The sequence below is a fragment of the Abramis brama genome, assembly GCF_963993115.1.
Source record: "Abramis brama genome assembly, chromosome: 25".
In the NCBI taxonomy this organism is placed as follows: Eukaryota; Metazoa; Chordata; class Actinopteri; order Cypriniformes; family Leuciscidae; genus Abramis; species Abramis brama.
The window spans coordinates 7,216,113-7,239,750 of NC_139987.1; the positions used below are offsets into that span (position 1 = coordinate 7,216,113).

General features: G+C 40.3%; 1 protein-coding gene across 1 annotated transcript in view; it reads right to left on the reverse strand.

Annotated features, from left to right (window-relative positions):
* itga1 (integrin, alpha 1) overlaps positions 1-23,638 on the reverse strand; it is a 52,607-nt gene that overhangs the window by 14,629 nt on the left and 14,340 nt on the right. The window contains exons 2-11 of the mRNA XM_084104601.1: positions 19,699-19,819; positions 17,237-17,349; positions 14,754-14,845; positions 14,078-14,192; positions 10,198-10,319; positions 8,343-8,491; positions 7,812-7,962; positions 7,492-7,666; positions 7,029-7,102; positions 631-775 (exon numbers count right to left, since the gene is read on the reverse strand). Coding sequence (XP_083960727.1) covers positions 631-775; positions 7,029-7,102; positions 7,492-7,666; positions 7,812-7,962; positions 8,343-8,491; positions 10,198-10,319; positions 14,078-14,192; positions 14,754-14,845; positions 17,237-17,349; positions 19,699-19,819 — 1,257 coding nt within the window. The remainder of the gene's footprint in view (positions 1-630; positions 776-7,028; positions 7,103-7,491; positions 7,667-7,811; positions 7,963-8,342; positions 8,492-10,197; positions 10,320-14,077; positions 14,193-14,753; positions 14,846-17,236; positions 17,350-19,698; positions 19,820-23,638) is intronic.

Here is a 23,638-nt window from a genome sequence, read left to right on the forward strand (position 1 = left end):
CCATTATTTATTAATAGCCTACAAGTCTGCTGTTTCGGACCAGGTTCGAATGATGATCAAACATATACTGATGAGTTTAATAAAGTTTATTGTACATCACACAAAAGATGAAGCGTCAGTTTTACTTCAGAAAATCACCGTAAGAGCTGAGTAAACACAGTAAGTTATAAGAAGTGTGCAAGTACATAGACGAATTTCGGTAGAGTTGAGGGAGCATTCCTGTGGGCGGAGGTTAGTCAAAAAACGGTTCTACTGACGTCATTAAAGAAGGAAGTAGAGGGATGTAGTCCAAACGGGCCGTTCGCTGTAGGCGACTTCTGTTAAATAAAATATCTTGCTTGGCATTGAACTTTGAGCTTTATAATTTTACAGATATTATTTATACTCTAACAACAACATTACACACTAACTAAAGTTTGAAACATGGGATCACGAAGAACGGGACCTTTAACTAGGCATGAAGTTCAGAAGTGTAGCTAGTTACCAATGCTGTGACAAAGCCAAGTCTAAGCTGTTGTTTCCAGGGATGGGACACAATCTCAAACAATCCTTTTCTCTCCACTCTCTACTCTTACTATCAATAAAAGTGGCAAAAGACCCAAAAGAACTGGTTAAATGTTGATTTCTTACCTACGTATCCCGTCAAGCCTTCGTACCTCTGCACCTCAGGGTCGTGGAAGGTGTTTTTTTCTGGAACGATAAACTTGTTCCCAACTTGCATCACTACAGTCCCATTCCAGTCGAAAGCACCCACGGCTCCCAGCATGACACCTGCCTGTCAGAAAGACATATATTACAGGAATATGACAAGATCAATATGTAAGTCAAGCAAGCACGTTTGAGCTTCAGCTTACGATATTTGATCAGCTCTACATATGCGTGTTGATCAAAGTTTATATGTGAATAAAAGCCTAAATTAAATGTGTTCATCATATAAATCAATCATGCCTCTTCAAAAGACTTGGATTAAACCACTCCATTCAAATGGATATCTTTTACAATGTCTTTATTAACTTTTTGAAGCATCAAAGTTCCCTTTCAAGGGAACTCGCGTTGCGTCGAGTTTGACGCTATGGGAACGCTTTGCGTGATGACGTCTTGAAGCACATGTAAAATCAGTCCAATGGTGTGGCGGAACGTCAGAGGCGGGTGACGTCACGTACCAGGAAGCTATAAAAGCCGGCCCGAAACAGAAAACGAAAGCTTTCTGAGTCTTCAGTTGCGCTCTGTGTGAAATCTGTCTGTATATTTGGTGTTGTCTGTCTATATCATATATATATATATTCAGTATGGCGAGCGAGCAGCAGTTTAGAGTGTGTGTCCATCCCTGCCCGCGTTATTTAACGGGAGGTGACACACACACTCTTTGTGTTGTTTGTTTGGGAGAGGAGCATGCCCAGTCAGCACTCGAGGGTGGTGACTGTGTGCATTGCTGTGCGCTTCCATTGCGTACGCTCCGATCCCGCTTGGCTCGGTTCAATCCCGACCACGCTCCCCAGGGCTCGGGTCCCGCCGCTGCCGAGGCACGGCGTCGATCTCAGACCTGGGGTTCACAGATGGATTTATCAGTGGATGTTGAGACGGGCTCTGCCTTATCTCAGCATCCGTCTGATAGATCCAGTGCCTCTTATCAGGGTGTGGAAGCACGCGCTGCGGTTTCTTCCCCCCCGATAGAGGTACCAGTACTGCAACTATCCAGCTCTGAGGAGTTGGATGTTGTGAGTATTGTAGCTGAGTCTGAGGATTCGCCACCTCAGTCTCATGCGTTTGAGGAACTGCTCGATGTCATTACTAGAGCTGTTGACAGACTGTCTATTGAGTGGCCAGAAGATAGGCAGGACGTTCGTTCGAAAAGTAAGCTCGACGAACGCTTCCTGCCATCTCGTGCGCAGCCCCAGCGCAGGAGCCTGCCGTTTTTCCCCGATCTCCACACCGAGGTGTCGAGATCGTGGGCGAAACCAGTGTCATATCGAGTGTATACTGCACAAACATCACACTATTCATCCATTCACAATTATAAAGAGCATGGTTATGGGGAGATGCCGAAGGTGGAAGAGACGCTCGCGAGCTATCTCTCTCCAGCAACGGCATTTTCTCTGAAGGCTCCTGCACTTCCATCCAAGCCAGTAAAAGTTACTTCTTCCCTGGTTCATAAAGCTTATGCCGCCGCCGGTCAAGCTGCAGCGTGTTTACATACAATGTCCATAATGCAGGCTTACCAGGCTGAGTTATTGGGTGATTTTGAGGAGGGCGGGGGTATTAGTGCTGATACGGTGTCTGAACTGCGTAGAGCCACGGATTTGTCTCTCAGGGCCACCAAGGAGACGGCTAAATCCATCGGCCGCTCTATGGCAGCCCTGGTGGCCACTGAGAGGCATCTGTGGCTTAACTTAAGTGACATAAAGGACAAAGAAAAACATGTTCTTTTAGATGCACCAGTATCTACGCAAGGGTTATTTGGAGACGCAGTTAATAGTGCTGTAGCGAAGTCACAAGAAGCTTCAAAACAGGCAGCTGCACTTCAGAAACTTCTCCCCCGCCGTTCTTTCTATGAGGCTGCTGAGCGGGAGCAGCCTCACTCCTCTAAAAAGAGCGTTGTGCACCGCGCCACTCAGAAACAGAGCGTTTCCTCCCGTGCTCCCCCACAAAAATCTCGGGGACACGGAGGGCGCTCTCAAACCCAGCAGTCTTCGAGGGGTAAAACGGATCTGCGGACCGTTATTACCGCCAAGAAGGCTGCTGGGAAAAAGTCCTGATGTCTGAGGGCTCAGGACAAATGAGGGTAGTCCCCCCGAAGCAGAGCGGTTAACACCTCTTTTCACGGTGCCCGTCTCTCTTCGGTGCCCTCAGGGGACCGTTCTGCCAACCCTGCCGCCTCCGGCGTTACAGGGCGCAGCGGTCTCCGGCGAGCACATATCTCAAGGTCCACCCGGAAACGTAGTGGCCTCGGGATGCCCGCCCCCTCTGAGGAGGGTGCTAGAGCAGTCTGTTTGGTCGTTCCCTGCCGGTGCGCCGTTACAGGGCGACGAACCGACTGCTCAACAGCAGGAGAAAAATACGGTGCCGTCTCTCTTCGGTGCCCTCAGGGGACCGTTCTGCCAACCCTGCCGCCTCCGGTGTTACAGGGCGCAGCGGTCTCCGGCGAGCACATATCTCAAGGTCCACCCGGAAACGTAGTGGCCTCGGGATGCCCGCCCCCTCTGAGGAGGGTGCTAGAGCAGTCTGTTTGGTCGTTCCCTGCCGGTGCGCCGTTACAGGGCGACGAACCGACTACTCAACAGCAACAAAATCCAGAAACCAGTCTCGAGAGACTGGTACCTCTAGTAGAATCTTTGACAGCGTGGAAGCTACTGTCAAATGTTTCTCGTTGGGTCCTGCAGACCGTGGAAAAAGGGTATTAGATACAATTCTAGTAACGCCCACCGCGGTTTATGGGGGTCCTGCCCACAATGGTGGGCCCCGAGCAGGTTCTGGTTATGGAACAGGAAGTAAACACTCTGTTAGAGAAAGGGGCCATAGAATATGTACCTCCCTCCAACAGGGAAACCGGGTTTTACAGCCGGTACTTCATAGTTCCAAAGTAGGACGGGGGATTGCGTCCCATTTTAGGTCTTCGAGTTGTCATGCAGCTCAAGTTCGAAATGTTAACATTGAGACAATCGTGCCACAGATTAGTCCGAGGACTGGTTTGTCACGATAGACCTCAAGGACGCATATTTCCATCCGTCCGTGTCATTGGAAGTTCCTGAGGTTTGCTTTCGGGGGCAAAGCATACCAATATCGAGTTCTTCCATTCGGCCTGGCTTTATCACCCCGCACTTTCACCAAATGCGTGGATGCAGCTCTGGCGCCTCTGCGCCTCCGGGGTATTCGCATCACGAACTACATCGACGATTGGTTGATTTTAGCTCAGTCGCATTAGATGGCGGTTCAACATCGAGATGTTGTTCTCGCCCATATGAAAGAGTTGGGGTTACGGCTGAACGCCAAGAAGAGTGTGCTTCTCTATTTTAGAGGACCACTTTTTTAGGCGTGGTTTGGGATTCAGTGTCGATGCAGGCGCGCCTGTCATCGCCACGCTTCGATCCTGGCAGCTGTGAGAAGTGTAAAGCTAGGCCAGCTACTCACTGTCAAACAGTTCCAGAGACTGTTGGGTCTCATGGCAGCAGCTTCCAACGGGATACCTTTTGGACTGCTGCACATGAGGCCCCTGCAGTGGTGGCTCAGGACCAGAGGGTTTTTCCCCGAGGGGCAACCCATTTCGCACAATCAAGGTCACGCGGTGATGCCTACGTGCCTTGGTTATGTGGAAGAAACCTTGGTTCCTGTCCCAGGGCCCAGTGCTGGGAGCTCCTTGTCGTCGCAAACTGCTAACGACGGATGCTTCCCTCACGGGTTGGGGAGCGATCCTGTGGGTCGCTCATCTCAAGGTCTGTGGGAAGACCATCATCGTTCCTGGCATTCTATAGCCTAGAGATGTTAGCTGTCTTCCGGGCTCTGAGGAGCTTTATCACAGGTCTCAGGGGACACCATGTGTAGTACATACGGACAACACGTCGGTAGTCGCCTATATCAAGGGGGTTTGCGCTGGCACGCCATATCCTCTTGTGGTCCCAGGGGAAGTTGCTGTCACTCAAGGCAGCCTACATCCCCGGGGTCCAGAATATAGGAGCAGACACTCTGTCGAGACAGGGGCCGAGGCCCGGGGAATGGTGGCTCCACCCCCGAGGTGGTGGAGCTGATATGGAAATTATAAGTGGGTCTGTTTGCGTCTCGAGAGACGTCTCACTGTCCACTTTGGTTCTCCCTCACGCATCCAGCTCCTTTGGACTGGATGCTATGGTGCAGACGTGGCCGAGGCTACGTCTGTACGCTTTTCCCCCAGTTGCTCTGCTCCCGGGAGTTCTGGAGAGAGTTCGCAGGGACCGGGTTTGCCTGCTTCTTATAGCCCCGCGCTGGCCGGGCAGAGTATGGTTTCCCGATCTTGTGTCGCTCCTCGACGGGCCTCCTCTGGAGCTACCCGTCAGGAGGGACCTTCTGTCCCAGGCGGAGGGCTCGATATTTCACCCCCGCCCAGAACTGTGGAACCTGTGGGCTTGGCCTCTGAGGGGGCCCAGCTCATAGAGTCAGGTCTCTCAACTGAGGTTGTTGAGACCATTCTACAGTCCAGAGCTCCCTCCACGAGGAAACTTTATGCCCTGAACTGGAGAGTATTCACCTCTTCATGTAGTGACCGTCGGTTGGATCCAGTCAACTGCCCAATTGGTACAGTTCTGGAGTTCCTGCAGGACTGGTTCACTGCAGGTCTGACCCCTCCACCTTAAAGGTTTATGTGGCGGCCATAGGTGCTTACCACATTCCTTTGGGTGGAATGTCTGTGGGGAAAGACCCCTTTGGTATCTCGTTTCCCTCGTGGCACTTGGAGGTCCTCCTCCCTTTCGAAATCGGACCAGGAGGCTAATAATTTGCTTTGCCCTGTTCGGGCGTTAGACGCGTATGTCCACAGAGCTGCCCTGTGGCGTAAAAGTGACATTTGCTCCCCTAATAAGGGAGGTCCAGTGTCTAAGCAAAGGATGAGCAGTGGGTGGTTGAGACTATCTCACTTGCTTATGAGGCGGCTGGACAGCCTTCTCCTTTGGCTGTCCGGTCGCACTCTACGAGGAGTATGGCGGCCTCTAAGGCCCTTATATCAGGAGTTTCGTTACAGGACGTTTGTGATGCGGCAGGCTGGTCCTCACCGCACACTTTCGTCAGGTTCTACTCTCTGGATCTAGACTCTGCTCCAGGGTCTCATGTTTTGTCTTCCTAGTGCTGCTCACCAGATTTCACACAGGACAGACATTTGTAGCTATGGAGGCGTTGGTATAGACGTTCCCATAGCGTCAAACTCGACGCAACGCGAGTTCCCTTGAAAGGGAACGCCTCGGTTACGACTGTAACCTCGGTTCCCTGAAGAGGGAACGAGCGTTGCGTCACCTTGCCATATCTCCTTCATGCCTGTCAACACGACTTCAGACTTTACGAAGCTTTCGTTTTCTGTTTCGGGCCGGCTTTTATAGCTTCCTGGTACGTGACGTCACCCGCCTCTGACGTTCCGCCACACCATTGGACTGATTTTACATGTGCTTCAAGACGTCATCACGCAAAGCGTTCCCATAGCGTCAAACTCGACGCAACGCTCGTTCCCTCTTCAGGGAACCGAGGTTACAGTCGTAACCGAGGCGTTTTGTTGGAATAGACTTTCAATGGAGAGATAGAAATCTCTCAGATTTTATTAAAAATATCTTGATTTGAGAATGATGAAAGTCTTATGGGTTTGGAACGACATGAGGGTGAGTAAATGACAGAAAGTCACAGAACATCACTAAATCTGGGTTACAATGAGACACTTGCAATGGAAGTGAATGAAGCCAATTCATAAATATTAAAATCCATGACAATGCATTGCCTAAAACGACTGTAAAAATTATGATTTAAACAGCTTTACAGCTCAAATAATACAGACGTTTAAACTGAAGAATTCAGAATAAAATGATCAGCTTCACATTTCTGCTTTTAAAACCTCAAACATTTTGCCCCATTCACATTGTAATTGCCTTACCCCAACCTCCATTTTTGCATTTTTAACCTTTAACCTTTACCATTCTATATATGCAACACTGGATGAGATCATTTACAGTATATGAAAATGTTTGTACAAACAATTTACACAAAATGTGTTCCGTTCGCATTTTATGACTGAGGCCCAATGTGTTTAGAGATTTCCCAGTAATGCATTTGAAAATGTCTTACTAAAGTAACACTGTCGTCTCAGTAAAATTGAGAAAGGATGTGACACACTGACACACTCAGAGAGCTCTTCCCTTTCTGATTCATAGCTAAACACTGAGCCGTGTGCGTGTTTCCTCTGTCGCTACGCGTGAGACTCCAGCAGCAGGATGTCAGAATGAGGTAAATAAGACAACTGCATCTGATGTAATCTGATCTATATCACCAGACTCACGAGAGCAGACTGTTTGAACACTTACTTTAGACGTGTGAGCGCTGAATCCAGACTGAGACATTTCCATCTCAAAGGAGGAGGTGTGCTTCCCAGATGTGGCTGTTAGATATAAAGGCCATTTTTACATTTTTTACACATATATAATAAAGAAAGTTGTGGTTCTACAACATTTAGCATTACAAAAAAACATTTTCATTTTTATAATTAGACTATATTACTAGAATTTGATTATTTTTTGGGGAAAAAACTAGCAGTTAGTTAGGGATAAGCATTCTTACTTTTCAGATTCAAAACAGAATCATTTTTATGAAACTGACTTTAAAAAGATTAACCAGTCTTGAAGAAAAAAAATAGATGACTAAACTTTAAGACTAGTCTTAGCAGTTTATGCAACCTGCCACTGTTAAATATGACTCGGGTCCAGTCTAGGGTTTTTTTTTTTTTACCGGATTTACCGAAATTTTATCATGATGCATTAGGTACATTACCCTCCAAGGCAAAGATCTTGCTTCCTAAGGCATCGACGATGGTCACTAAAGCAAGTTCATCAGACACATTGAAGAAATGATCGCTTCTGAGCTCGCTAGCAAGGGATTCAATTTCGTCAATAAACTTCATCACCTCTTCAGTGGATTTATTCTGCCGATTATAGTCGCCAAGGACCTATTAAAGAAAAATGACATGTGCCACATTAAAAAGTCTACTAACAGTCTATTGGTTCTATTTTTTCCTACTGAAACCACTGAATTCATGCAGCACAGTATTTGTTATTTGTTTTTTATTATTATACATGGATGAATGTACTTACAGCAATGGCAAACCTCTCAATACCATCACTTTCACACTCATTAATGACACGTTTCAAGTCGTAGTGGTCATGTGACTCCCCATCTGTCACGATCACCATGACTTTTTTGACCCCTGGTCTTGCTCCTCTCTCCGCTGTAAAGGCCTCTTTCCTTTAGAAAACAAACAACATCAGGTCAAGATTCTGCACAATGTTTATGGCTTCATTTGTCTGAATAGACACTTTAAAAATTATTATTATTATTAGATGATTCTTCTGAAATACATCAGGGTCCAAAAGTCTGAGACTAACCAGTGAAAATTGCTTTTAATTAACATGATTTAATACAACTGTTTTCATTACAAATTATATTATCAGCGTAACAACTTGTATTAAACATGAATTTGTATTTCTTAGTTCCCCTTTTGTTATTCAGCACACAGTTTATTATAAAACTTTACATTTTTAGCTAACGTCCAACTTTAAAAGTAGATTTTGAATCATATTTTCACTGTGGCATCAGACTTTGGGACTGAACGTTAAGCGCAGCACCTTGCTATATCAATGCCGAGAGCGGTCATGGTTTTTTGGCCGGTTTTTTGAGGTATTTTGCCAGCTTCAGTAACAAGGTCTTCGGTGTTACTGAACTGGCTGAGATTGAAGACATGGCCGACATCATCCCCGTACGACACGATGCCCACCTGGAGAAGCAAAAGCCCGGACAAAAACACACACACACACACACACACACACACACACACACACACACACACACACACACACACACACACACACACACACACACACACATAAAGTTCAGGTGGTGTTACCAAACATAGACAGTTTGGGTGGCCCCCAGATACTCTCTGCTAAATGTCTGTCTGTGCTGAATCAAATGTGATGTCATCCTCTCAAAAAAAAAAAAAACTCTGGCCATTTATTTAGCCATGGAATATGTGGTCTTCCCCAGCTCAGCGTTCCGGGGCCGTATTTTCCAGCGGCGTGCTCAAGAAAGCCTTTATTTCCCTAGAATCAAACCACCCAGTAGCTTCTCCATGGAAAGTCTTTATGTAATACTCCTTGTAATGATGTTAGTATAAGATGACAGTAGAGGAACACAACTTTGACAAAAATAAATGGCTTTGGTTTTCAACAAGTACACTCTTTGGAAAACAAATCCAGTCATTTAAAATCTCATCTAAAGGCAGAGTTCACCCAAGAATGATGACATTATGTATAGATGTCTTTCCAAAACAGTGTTATTGTTAACTAAAACTAAACTATTAAAAAATTGTTTTTGTTAATTGAAATAAAGCTGAAAAGCTGAAATAGAATATATATATATATATATATATATATATATATATATATATATATATATATATATATATACAGTGTATATATATATATATATACTGTATATATATATAAATGAAATTTCTGTCATTAATTTCTCACCCTTGTGTTGATTCAAACCTGTAAGACCATTGTTCATCTTAGAAACACAAATGAAGATATTTTTGATGAAATCCGAGAGGTTTCTGAACCAGCCATAGACAGCTACGTTATTACCACTTAAAAGGCCCAAAAAGGTAGTGAAGACATCGTTAAAATAGTCCATGTGACTCCAGTGGTTTAACCTTAAATGTTATAAAGTGACGAGAATACAATTTGTGTGCAAAAAACCCCCAAAATAACGACTTTATTCAATAATTTGTTCTCTTCCGTGTCAGTCTCTTATGCTGTTCGCATAGTAAACACAGTGCAGTGCTTCCTGGTTCTACATCAGAACGCCGGCTCATTATTGGCCGACACTGTTCACTGACATGAGGGTGAGTAATTAATGACAGAAATTTCATTTTTTGGTGAACTAACCCTTTAATTGGAAGTACTAAAATTTATAAAAAATACAACTAAACAGAAATATAAAATAGACAGTTTAATGTTGATAGTTAATAGATAGTTAACAGTTAATAGACAGATTAATGTTGAAAAAATTTCAATTTACAAGTTTTCTTTTGTAAAATAATTTTTTCTCCCACACTTTTGAGAGCCATGTCTCTGAAACCATGATAATACATGACTTGATGACTCGTTCACGAATCGGTCATCTCTGTTGCGTTGCAATCTCTTCAGCTCGAAATAATGTGGAACAATTTGTTTTTATGAAATGTAGTAGAGACAAAAAAAGTATGTATATTATGCTTTGGAAGGAAGTAAAGTGAAAGTTTCCCAAAATAGAAATACTCTGATGACGTGTTTGGAAAGTAAAATACTTTGTTACTGTGTTAAACATCCATTGACGCAGTAAGTGGATATTTTATTTTAAACTGGTGTGATTTCAAAGGTATTTCAAAGCAAGACTACAAGGTTGTTCGACAAAGCACTATAATCCAAAAAATCTCACCCGGGCTGGTCCGATTTCAATGCTCTGGAGGAATTTTTTCAGGAAGTCAGTGATGGGATGCCAGGGGTAGATGCTGTTGGAACCGTCCAACACTATGACAATGTCCATATCCTGCTTGCACTCTGAAACAAGCAAACAAACGTAATGTACGCAAACAAACGTAATGTACTGGTTTACTGGTGTAATTGTAATGAAGGTTCTCTTCATTACAATTACACCAGTGAGAAAGAGAAATAAATATCACATTGCTTTCGTTTGAATTACAGAGAGGCAGCTGAAGGCCATCAGCCACTGGTGGGTTTACATAAATACATTACATAGCACACTAGCACACTTACATTAAAAAAAAAATTATAAAACATATTGAGCAATGAAATTGGATGTGACAGTGACCTCGTTGTGAAAGTGATGATTAAGCACAGCTTATATGTGACCTTTCATCAGAAACTCAATATAGTCTGTATATGGACCATTCTACAGAATTGGAAACTGCTGTCCAACAACCAAAAAACACATTTAAAAAGAATTTAAGTATTCAAATCTTAGATGTTTACAATAATATTTAAAATATCATTAAGCTTAACATATATAAAATCATCATTTATTGGGTACTTTCAATTGGGATGTGGCTGTCCCGTAGCCTGGTTCTACCAGACTCTCGTACATTTCATTTGTACAGAAAGTCTGGTCTCTCTCCATTGACAAGCGTTAACTTCCTTGAAGGCGGGTTCTCTGTTGAAGTTTAAAACTATTGGATCTGCCCAGAGTCACTCTGGATCTGCCATAACCAATTGCTAACCTTTGGTCGTGACGTAACCCTACAACTCAAACTAGTGCACGACCTTAACGTCATTGTTCTCAGCCACTCCCTCTGTTCGCTGATTGGACCGCCAAAAAATGATCGGAGAAAACCAAAGAATACACCACAATCCCAGACGTAGTACTGAAGGGAAATAAAATTGAGCGGAAGTACGCAGGAGGGCGGAGCCAGGCTAGCTGTCCCGAACCCTAACCCCTAAATTTCAGCTTGTGAAAATGATATTGAAATGTTTTCCAATTTCTTTTAAAAAGTGAAGTTAAAAAAAACAAAAAAACCCATTTATTTTACATTTTATTTTTAAATCATGAAACTTCTTGTCCCGAATTTTGTCATGTCAATACCGAAACAGTGTGTGTTTTAGTCCATTGGCTGAGACTGATTTGAACCACACCCCTACATTATTGATCAGGAAATATTCCTGTGTGCCTCTCTCTCATAGCCTCTCTTTCATTATAGATAGGTATCATCATTTTAAGGTAAATGTGTTCAAAAGTCAGAAAATCTGTGTGTAACTTTAAGGAACGTCACTACCAAACACTAGCGGCGCCAGGATTTTGATTGTAGGTGGGCCCCCAGAAAACTGGATGGGCCAGTTAAAAAAGCTCTTTTCTGCGGCACTGAGGACAGTGAGGACTCAGTAGCCTACCTGAATTTAATGCGTAATTAGCATAGGTTTTAAAAAAAATTAAACAGGAATTTTTTATAGCTTTTTTTAATACAATTACAGTTTCATTTAATTTATTGTTTAATAAAATTATAGGCCTATTATTTTTAGTTTATTAACAGCAACAATAGCTGTAAAGATGAAGTTGACGATCGCCATCTCCGTAGTGAACGCGCCTATAGAGAGAAATGCACATCATGGATTACATAACCAGAGAGTAGCCTATTTCTTTTCGTTTTAAATTGTTAAAAAGACATTTCAAGCTTTCTTAAGATATATTTCATGTCTGTGAGGCATATGCTGAGTTTCGTTAAGTTAGGATGAGCGCTCCTGTTCACAAGCAATGCAAGTGACCGCGCGGGCGCCTCCATGATTATGTTGTCTGCTATATCTGCTATATTTAAGTCCAGGCAATTGGTTGATAAAATTTTTTATTAAAATTAAGATACAATTTATACAAAACGAAATTCACTTAAAAAAATGCTTTCTACAAAACAAAACTTAATTAAGTGGTCAAAATCATGTCTGACCCGCCATGTCTCTCGATATTGCGCATCCTATCTTACTTGTGAGGTTAACTTTTCATAATCAACATAAATAAAAAAATAACATTATAATATTTTAACAAATATGAAACTAAATGAGCTTATTTAATGGCTACAACACATATAGTAGGCCTACAGACTCTCTATTTGTACAAATTGCTGCACATTCATTTTATTCTGAATTTTGCACACTAAGTTGAAAGGCATTTGTTTGTGCATGCATGTAAAACATATCTGCAAAATTTATCAAGTTCACTGATAATTATGCGTGCATTTAATATTATCTTAATGAATAATGTAACAAGGACGAAGCATGTAAACTGCGTTGTTTGTTTAGAATGGAATGGATCGCAAATAGATCTGAATGAAGAAACGTACAAAACCATAGTAGAAAATGGGTGGGCACGGACCTAAAATGGGTGGGCCCAGGCCCACCCGGGCCCAATGGTAGCGCCGCGGCTGCTACCAAACACCTTTTTTTCTGCAATTAAGCAACCTTTTTTGGGTGTTATGCCATAAAATTTAGTTTTATGTATGTACAACTTTTCAGAACTGTGCTAGGTAACCATATGCTGGTTATCATCTTTGATCTAGGCTGAAAAGTATCTAAAATTGTCACTACCGAAACAGTCACTACCGAAACTTGGTGAAGTTTCAGTTGTGACATCATGTTTTTTTGAGTGTTATTCAACAAAGTTGAGTTTTTGTGTGTGTACAACTGTTCAGAACTGTGCTAGTTAATCATGTGCTGATTAGCATCTTTGAGTAAGGCTCAAAAGTATCTTAAATTGTCACTACCGAAACAGTCATGACCGAAACATGTCATCATTATTTTGGTAGTGACAAGAGGGAACACATAATCATTTATTTGGAGGAAATAAACAAAATGTTAGTACAGTTATGCAAATCATTAGTATCTTAGTATGTTTTAGTAGTGTTTTAGTATGCACGTTAAAATTCTGTAATGTGATGTGGTCGCTATCAAAGCATTACTGTCATTACTGAAAATGTGCCGTCACGACCGAAACATCCATGTTTTTTCTAAAATAAAGTATAGTGAATTATCAACTAAGATGATATTATAGTGTTTGGTTCAATGTAAATTCACACTAATGAATCCTTAACTTTGAAATCAGAATGATTAACTTGATGCCTTTTACAAAGAAAGATTGGATTCAAAATACAACAAATCTTATAAATTACACTTGAAATATTGTTAAAATTGTAATTGTTATTGATTTACCTGTACATTTTTTTTTTTAAATAGCAAAAAATATATTTAGAAGGTAGATGTAAACAAAATATTAATAGGTCAATATAAGCCTTCTTATAAAATTATGTATTATTGTGTTTCGGTAGTGACAAATTTGGGGAGTGGAAAAATATTCCAAAACTTTCTGAAAATACAATAATGATAAAACAATTTCTAGAAATGTGTACCTTGGATATTATACAGTTTGCATACATACAAAATTTGTGGAAAAAGACAAAACATTTTCAAGACGTTTCCAACTCTGACTTTGAACCAATTCAGTAGAATGGCACATATATCTATACCATGCAAATAAAGGTTTAGCCTGCATGTCTAAATGCTAACCAGAGCATTTTAATTTTTAAATTTGCCTCAGAATCAAATTGAGAATGAAATTTGAGATGAGCTAGAAGTTGCTATGATACTTTATACAGTATGTATGTGTGTGTTTATAATGAGTCACTGGCTCCATGTTACGTTGGTAGATGTCAGCTCTCCTAAACTCTGTCCTAACATGGACATGCGAGGCAAGGGGGACCGGCTGTGGTTTATATGCCTGGAATGCGCTAATGTACACTCACAACACGTGTGTGTCGTACCTTGTACAGTTGGAGCGATGGAGTTGAGGACTTTGAAGGAGGAACTGACGTTCGTGCAGATCCCAGTGATGTACTGCTGCTTTCCACACATGTAGCCATACTGGGGACCACAGGCCTGTCCAGAGGGAGAGAGCGAGAGAGAGAGAGAGAGAGATATGTCTATTTCTTAACTACTCATACAGAGTTCCGTTATATACTTCATCCAAAAATCCTAAAAGAAGACTCCTGGAATGTTTATCATAATTGGGACCCAATCCTCAAGGGTTAAAAAAAGATCCTACAGGATAAAATGAAATTCCTACTTTTCCATTGTTTTTGTTCAGAATGTCAGTTTACCCAATCAGATTACATTTGATTCGTAGAGGATTCCGGTTTGATCCCATTAGGTTTGAGTCCATTTTTCTAGGATTGTTTGACCACTAGAAAATCAGTATTTTTTGTGAACTGCAATCACAGATTGCAGACAATTTGTTCAGTAATAAAAAAAACCCAAACGCAGACATACGGCCAGCATGTCATTGTCTGTTCTATAATTATAAACATTAACTGGAAGAAAAAAAAGAGTGTTTCCATAAAGTTTTTTCTTATGTAATGATTTAAAAAGTCTGTGATCAGGCACTATTAATAAGCAGTGGCTAAAGTAACAGTGCAAGACACATCTGCACATGTTCCCTACCAGAAACCCACTGCCGTCTGGGTTAACCACCAGCGTCGTCCCCATAGTCATGTTTTCCTTGACTTCATTTATGTTCGGAATTGTTGTGTTTTCTGTAAGAAAAATAGACAAATATGCACTCTCAGAGTTAAGTCCTATGAAAAGAATATCTAGACAAAAACACTGCATTTTCCCATAGGCAGATCGGACGCTTTTTTCCTTCTATTTGCCTTTTAAAAAACGAAATTCATTGCTGGTGTCCTTTAGGTGGGGCTTAATGGGGGGAAAGCACATTTTTGCAGTGTTTTTGTCCTTTCCTGCTTAAACAAATCATGTGAAAACAATGTAAGCCACAGGCTCTGTCATGAAAAGAAAAAAGTGAAATGAATGAGGGATTCAAGTGCTATCAGTTCTGACATCAGTTCCTCTTGGAAGTGTCTCATATTAAGGTAGATCCCTGATGAAAGGCGACATGCAAGAGTGAGTTATCTGGTGAAAGATTGTGTAATTATGTTCAGTTTAGACATTAAAATGTTTTTTGGATCACTTCCTGTCTAGGCCTTCTCTGAGAGTCAGACATTCAGGCAGAGGTTAGCATTCAAACACACAAACAGAGCAACACTACAGGCTAATGAGTCTTACAAACAACACACACATTATATCATCGATCAAAATGTGCAGTGATGCAAAAATGCTCTATTAAAATAAGCATCTCTTAAGAGAATACGTGCTTGACTCCCATTGCACATTCAGTATTCAAGACGCTACTGTAAGATGCTGTGTGAACGAGACATTTCGAGACTCACACCTGTGTATGCACATACGGTTGTCAATCCCAAAAACTGACGGTGTAAACGACCACATTTAACCTATCTTTCGATTCATTGGTGCATGTTTTTTTTATTATAAATATTTCAGCTAAAATGAATTCCAGTCAGACATTTGTTTTACTCAGAAATATGTCACATTACTGAAGTAAAATGGGTTGAGCACACTGAGTCTCATTTACTATTTTTTATTATTTACTAACTCAATAATGAAAATGTGTTCAGGTCCTCTGTACTAGCTTGTTATTTTCACTTGTAGTGAATCGCTTGGATTGTATCATTCCTCATTTGTAAGAAGATTCAGATAAAAGCATCTGCTAAATAAATGTAATAAATGTAAATGTAATGTAAATGACGCATGAGTCAAGGTCAAAGTCTCTCTGGCCATCAATATGCACTCTTTTTTTCCTCTTCTATTCTCAGAATAATGCCTCTAGAAAGGGGAAACTGTAGTTATTTCAGTTGTTTTCTCAACTTTTCTTGCAGTTTTCTCAGTACATCTGTTAAAGGATACAATGAAATGGTATTCACGGTAGTCACTGCCAAGTCAATAAAACTCACTCAACTGTGTGTGAAGGCTTCCTAAATTAAATGATCATACCAGTTCATCAATTAGAAGGATGAGACTTAATTCCTTTGCGTTCCTCAAGCAACTAAATATGTGGAATGCACTTTGGGTGACTGGTAATAAGGACAAAGCAACTTGTATCTAAACTGTCAACATAAGATTTCATTTGCAACCCAGTGTACTTCTGTCATGTGACGTACTGTTCAATAGTTTGGGGTCGGTAAGATTTTGAAACGTTTTTGTAAGAAGTCTCTTATACTCACCACGGCTGCATTAATGGATATTAACAATACACTAACAACATTAATATTGTGAAATATTATTATAATTTAAAATTAACCGTATACATACTGATTTATTCCTGTGATCAAAGCTGAATTTTCAGCATCATTACCCGAGTCTTCAGTGTCACATGACCCTTCAGAAATCAGTCTAATATGATGATTTGATGCGCAAGAAACATTTCTTATTATAAATGTTGAAAGTTGTGATGCTTATTAATCTTGTGGAAACTGCAATAAAAAAAAAAAATCTGGATTGTTAAAAAGTGGCCGTTCGTACTGTTAATAAAAAGTAAAACTGACTAAAACGAATCAATATGACAAATAAATAGACTAAATTTAAAGGATTGATCAAAAAGATGTAATGATGAATGATGTGGAATAAGACCAAGTACGTGCATTTTGAAAATAAACAGTGTTTCATGTTGACTTTAGGAAATGCACTGAGGAAGTGGGCACCCTTTTCCCTCCCTGGGGGTGTTATTTTGGAAATTGAAGAAAAGGGAAGATGATTTCACAACCTGTTTTTCAAATCTGGAGGATTTTGTACACCCTGATATAAACTCATGAACCAAAGTGCCATGTTGGCGCATGGCATACTTCTCTTCCACTAGTACCCTTGAGTCATGCAGTAATGTCTGAGACAGTCAAAGTGCCAGTTTAGAAACTATGACAATTTCAGGGCAACTGAGGTAATGTCTGTTACCCTGTAACATGTTTTTCTTGTATAAACACAGTGAATACAGACAGAGAGTACACAGTAATGAACAAAAATAGTCCATGGAAAAACACAATGGCATTACCGCTTACAGGAAGGACACCTCTCACCTGACAAACTGAATTTTTCACATCCAGTGCTTTTGTTTTGTCCCACGGGGCACCTGTAGACATCCCCGGACCGGTTAGCCGGCTGTCCGTGAAGAGGAGAACCAATCAGAACCCTTCAGAAAAAAAGAGCAGGAAGTAGAGAATAGGGTCATTAATCCCTGACCACAAAAAACATTTGGGATTTGTGAGAAAGTGAAAGCCCGCTGAGCCAAAGTGCAGTTGATTGATTCGCCAGTTTTCCAGTGGGAAAGAAAAGCATAACATAAATATGCGCATGCTTATTTTTAAATATTACTTTCAAATGGAACATATGTGAAATGTCAGTACGACGGGGAGCAAAGAGTTTCTTTTTTCGTCACAATAAGAGTTAGAGAGAGTTTGACTACGATATTGACGGATATGTGATGGTTTACCCTTGAACCCCACTGTGATTTATGTGCTTTACCGTGAGATAACGTAAGGCTGTTTACGTTTCATTATGTTCTGTGGTACATCTGAGTGCACTTAGCTGAATTAAGAACATTCGGTGTGTTCCTCAGATTTCTAATGGTGGTTTTTGACAACAGTGCTAAAAGTAGACATCCTTGTGTAAGCATGTAAACAAGTCAAGTCATTAACATTCCTGTGCACAAATGGGCCTTGACACAGCAGTGGTAAACACAATCTTCACTGGTTACAACAGTCACCTTATAGTCTTGTTATTTTTTAATATCCTTTATGTTATTCCAAATCATTGGAAGCTTGTTGCCGCCATGGAATAAAAAATTAAAAAGGTAATTGCGACATTTTATCTAACAATTTTGACTTTTTTTTCTGAATTCTGAGAGAGAAATTTGCTATTTCAAGTTATAAAGTCCGAATTGTGAGATATAAGCTCGCAATTACGAGAGAAAAAAAAGTTATGTGGTGGTTTGTGTCCGTAGAACGCACAGGGAGAAATGTTGCATAATGTCCTGTCTGCTCTTTTCCATACAATGAAAGTGAATGGGGACAGAGGCTGTAAAGTAAAAAAAGAAAAGAAAAAAAAGACACAATGGCACCAAAAAAGCACTATGGAGTTTATCCACACAACTATTCCAAGTCTTCTGATGTCATATGACAGCTTTGTGTGGGAAACAAACTGGAATTTAAGTCACATTCGCAGAAAAAACTCTAAAATGTGATGCATGAATCCATGTGGCCACAAGACATTCAAGAACCAGTGATTTTACATGATGTTGTTGATGCCACTTCTAGGGTAATTCAATGTTTTTTGACCACTTTCGGAGTTCAACAACTGAGCTTCGTCATTCTTGCTCAATGTATGGAAAAGAGCAGCAAGAGGATGGGATGGATGGATGGATGGATGGATGGATGGGTGGATGGATGGATGGATGGATGGATGGATGGATGGATGGATGGTTTTCAAGCTTTCCATTAATCAAATTTTGCTGTTTCAACTTTGCTGTTATTTAAAACTCCTTGTATTCTGTAAAAGTCTATCCAAATCAATTCTGTCAAATAATCTAACGACCCTGAACAGATTACTGGCAAGATTTCCACCTCAGTCAAGGCCACCTGTGAGAGGTTTATGTAAAGCTGTCCTGGGGTTTTCACACCAGCTGAGGTGTTTCTCTGGAGGTAGAAAGTTAACCTTTACAAGCAGAGCTAAAACCTGGACCAATTTTTAAGGGGCTACAGATGTCTGAATTCACTAAGGTTTTCCTGAGTGGAACTATTTCCTACAATAGGGAATCCTTTCCATTTATTTATATGCTTAATGGAGTTAGCAGGCCTGAGTGCATTAGCTTGATGTCTTTATTAGAAAAAAACAAGAGCCATTACAAAAGCAGACTACATCAGAGGTGCTCAGAGGTCTACCATGACAATTCTAGCATTATTATGGAATTGTTCAGAGTATATTTTTAATATGATTTAAATGAAATTCTGCATCAAAACGTCATGACGCTTACACGTGTATTGTTTTAGTTGAGTGTGCACAATGGTAAACAGAGGCATCAAAGACCAATCATAATTCAGTATGTAAATAAAATACATACAATGACACTGCTGTCAGTTCGATTTTGAATGGTGAATAAACTGCTTACTTACATCAAGGGGAGATTCTCAAACTTTCATATCAAAAAGTTCTTAAAAATATATTCAATTTATATAAATTCCAAAATAAATAGCAAACCGAAGAATGTGTCTACACCAGACATGAGCGGTGCCACAAAAGACATTAGACCCATTATAATCAGTGATATTGTCTACATTGGATGCGGGTCAGTGCGACACTACAAATCCCTGACATTGATGCATCATACAATTATTGATGTATTTCAAGCACTCGCGATACTTCTCATAGGAAGGATAAATGTAGACAGCTTCTAGCTGTTGCAGCGCGGCACAATGCGACACATCAACAGTCACGTCCGGTGTAGACATGGTGTAAGCATTTATAGAAATAATATGTAGCTTACCACTTTCCCTCACTGTTCTCGAATTGTTGGATGGTGTATCCGAACAAGTCCTCCACTGGTCCACTGAATGACATCCTGTTCTTCTCGTCCACGTTGAAACATGACAACCACGGCAGGAGAACTATCAAGAAAAGACACAATAAACATACAAGACAACATATAACATACAGTAATGTATCTCACTTTATCTTCTACAGACTAAAGACGAGTTTGTCCATTTAAAGAAGTATTTCCAATGAGCAGATAAAGGCCCTAATAATGATAGTGTTTATTTGATAACTAACGTAATCTCTGTTCGGAAGTCTCCAGTTCCAAATTTGTTCCATTGCCAAAACAAGACGAATGGAACACAGTAAGTGAATGCAATTATTCAGCTGTTTATTAATTGCTAAATATTTATTATGAATAATAATTTACATCAATAAATAAACACAAAAACTTTCCATTTCCCTTTTTTTGTTTAGAGAGAGAGAAAATGGTCCCACTTGTGTGGGAATGAAACATGCGAATTCTACAGGGAGCAATACACGCACAGTAGGCAGAGGAATTTCACAGAGCAATGTGGCGTGGCCGTCCTGACCTCTTGGACAATGTCCTCTTCATGAAGACAACCAAAATCTGTCTTTTAGTACTGTATATAAAAGGAGAGCTAAATATAGTGTTTAAATGCTTCATTGTGCAGAGGCCACAGAGAGCCTTTTCACATGTTGTGTGACATGAAATTCCTGTCATGATTTATTCAATTCCTGGATTTGGAAAGGAATTGTGAAGATTAACAAATCACTGTGGTGTTGAGTAGGTTCCTGGATCTGGGTGAGAACACGAAGAGACAGAAAGCCAGTTGTACGTATTCCCTAATGTCTGTTGTTGATAACAGTCATGTTCTGAGCTAATGAATGTTGAATAATATGTAGGGCTTTGGTACTTTGGGCTCACTGCTAATGCATGACTCAGTGAGGGAACAGAGAGGCAGTGTATGTCCGTGGGCACGCTTCATGTGAATGTCCACTCAACAGGAATTAAGATTTCCAGCTATGCCTCCAAACCCGGTTTCCATTGAGTCTTACTTCTGAGGAGGATGTGCATGATGGGTGAACATCTGAAAAACCAGACCAAAGACCATTTATACATATGATGAGCAAGACAAAACCAGAGTGTTTCTGGAAAAGCAAGTAGAATAAAAATAAGCTGTTAAAGAAGAAACATGTTCATTTGAGACGCGCTGACTCTTTCTTGGCCTGAGGAACTGCCGCTTTGTTTTTAGTGAGATTTGCAAGTTAGATAAGCAGAATGGATTTCCTCTGCAATCTAGACCTAATGTGTTTTATTAAAGCTGAAGATAAACATGAAGATACTAAAGAATATGAAGGTGTAGAAGACTAACACAGAGCTGATGAACATGATGAAGCTGAAGACTAAGAACAATCTGAATATGAAGACAAAGCTGATAAAAGCCGATAAAAAAGATGTAAAACGAAAAGAATGAAGAAGAATTTGAAAAGGAACTCTTAAAAGAAGCTGTTGAAGCTCAAGTAGGCCAAGAAGAATCTGGAAAAGATAATGACAAATAAGATACACAAGGAGAACATAAAAAACACTGAAGAATCTGAAGAAAATGTGCAACAGAACAAATTTCTTTTGCACACTAATCAATGTGTTTGGTAAAAGAAGAACAGAAAGATGACGGTGAAGAAGGCAAAGAGGAAGCTGAAGTAGATGAAGACAATGAAACATGAAAAAGATGATGAATAGCCTACAAAGAATAATAAGAGGAAGAAGTTGAATTAAGAAGAAAAAGAATTTGGAAGATGATGTTGATGATGATGAAAAAAGAAGAAGCTGCAAAAGCCTCAATGGAAAATCTAAAGAAAAACACAATGAAGAACCTGAAGAAGAACATTCACAAGTTAGATAAACAACAAATGTCCTCAAGCATGTTTTTGGAAAAGCAAGAAGAGCAACAAAAGTATGACAAAGAGACAGAAGAAGAAGACAGACAGAGACGAAACTGAAGAAGAAGCAGCAGAACAGGAAGAAGAAGAAGATATGTGCCAGCACATGGGCCTTTCTTATCCTGAGGGGCAGCTGTTTTGTTTTGGGTCGGATTTGCAAGTTAGATAAACAGAATGAATTTCCTCTGCAATCCACTGACTCTGTAAACAAAGACATAGAGAGCCAAAGGCAACCGGACAGCTGGTTTCCTCCTCGACTACGTCTATCTCCTCACAGATGAACACACCATCCTCTAAACCAGGAGAATATAGACCTCTCTCTTAATGAAGTGGGTGTTTGCAATGTGTAACGAAAGGAAAAGGCAAGACTTTGTGCTGAGGTTTAATGCAGGACGCGCTCGCAGCACACAGTGAGCTAGTGCTTTGCAAACGCGCTACAAATCATACACACACAGCGCTTATGCAAACACAACGACACACACAAATCTCTGAAACCTTGGGAATACACCCTTAAAAACACTCTTGCATTAGATTTCAGTAATTTTTGCTGGATTCATGATAATGGTGAATGGAAAAGTTTAATCCATTCTCTCAATAGAGTTGATTGATTTCAACCCGCTACAGTATAGAGAAAATACTAAGTCAATTAAGTGATTCAAGATGGCCACCAGCCAAAGAGGCCCTTTGCATTGATCACAAATGGAGAAGAGATGCCCAGACGCATGGATCACGGCTCTACAACATCAATATTTGCAGTCAAGATTCAGCCGTCTCACTCTTAAAGAGGACTTATGCATTTTTATACATTTTCAACTTTCTTTAGTGTGTAATGTTGCACTTTGAAAAGAAATGAAAAAGGTCTGCAAAGTTACAAAGCACAAATGTAAGTGTACATTGTTTCTGAAATCCCTGAAACGCCTCCATTGTAGTCTGGAGTTTTCTTCCAGGAATGAAAATCACAATATTCCTCATTTAAATAATTCCCACCCAAGGCATCAGCAAAATATAAATAAAAACGGGGCGTGGTTGAGTTAGTTAGTAGTGTATTGAAACTCGCAGTTATGGTTAAGGGGTGGGACATTTCCCAAATATGCAAAGTGTTTGACCAATCACAACACACTGGTCCAGCCGACCAATCAGAGCACATTGAGCTTTTCAATAGGAGGGGCTTCATAGAGAAAGGAACTAAACAGAGCATTACTGCCAGACTGGGAAGAGAGGTGCTGCAACAAAGTCAAATATGTGAAAAATCAAGTGTTTTTTAACATTCAAGCATGAAAACCTATTCTACTAGACCCCAAAAACTAAATCAAGACTTTGTAAAAGGGCATAATATGGCTTCTTTAGAAAGAATTTCAGAATCCCTCCAAACCACAGACTGAATATTACAAGAATGAACTGAATATTAAACATCTCAGAAAAACTGTCACAATATCAATTCCAATTAATTTGGGTATATATTTAAATTTGCTTTTGATTACATTGGCTGCATTGTATGTTTCTGCGTGCAGCTTGTAAGGACAACTCAACAGAAACACATTTCCTGCCATTATTTTTAGTACACAGTCTTTTTTATTATTCATATTCAATACAGAAAGCAACTCTTCTGTGTATGCATCTTTTTTTGTCTTGATATGTATCAAATCAAAAGCACTTCCTTCAAGTCACAACTGAGCATCTGCTAAATGTTTCATTTGCATTTCTATTTAACAGGACATCCTTTACATGCGGGGCTAAAGTGTGAAAAAAAAAAAAAAAAGGTAGCCTGCACACATCCACAAATGGACAAAAACAATATGCAGACAATACTAAAGAATCATAGGCATGTTTTGATCTTTCTATTCTTCCAACGTTTTCAGAAAGCATGCATGACCTTTTATGCTTTCATTTCTGAAAACTTTGCCAAACTATTATTACTAATGACACTTCACAATGACATCATAGTGACATCATCACAATATTATCATCACGCCCAAATGTTTATGGTG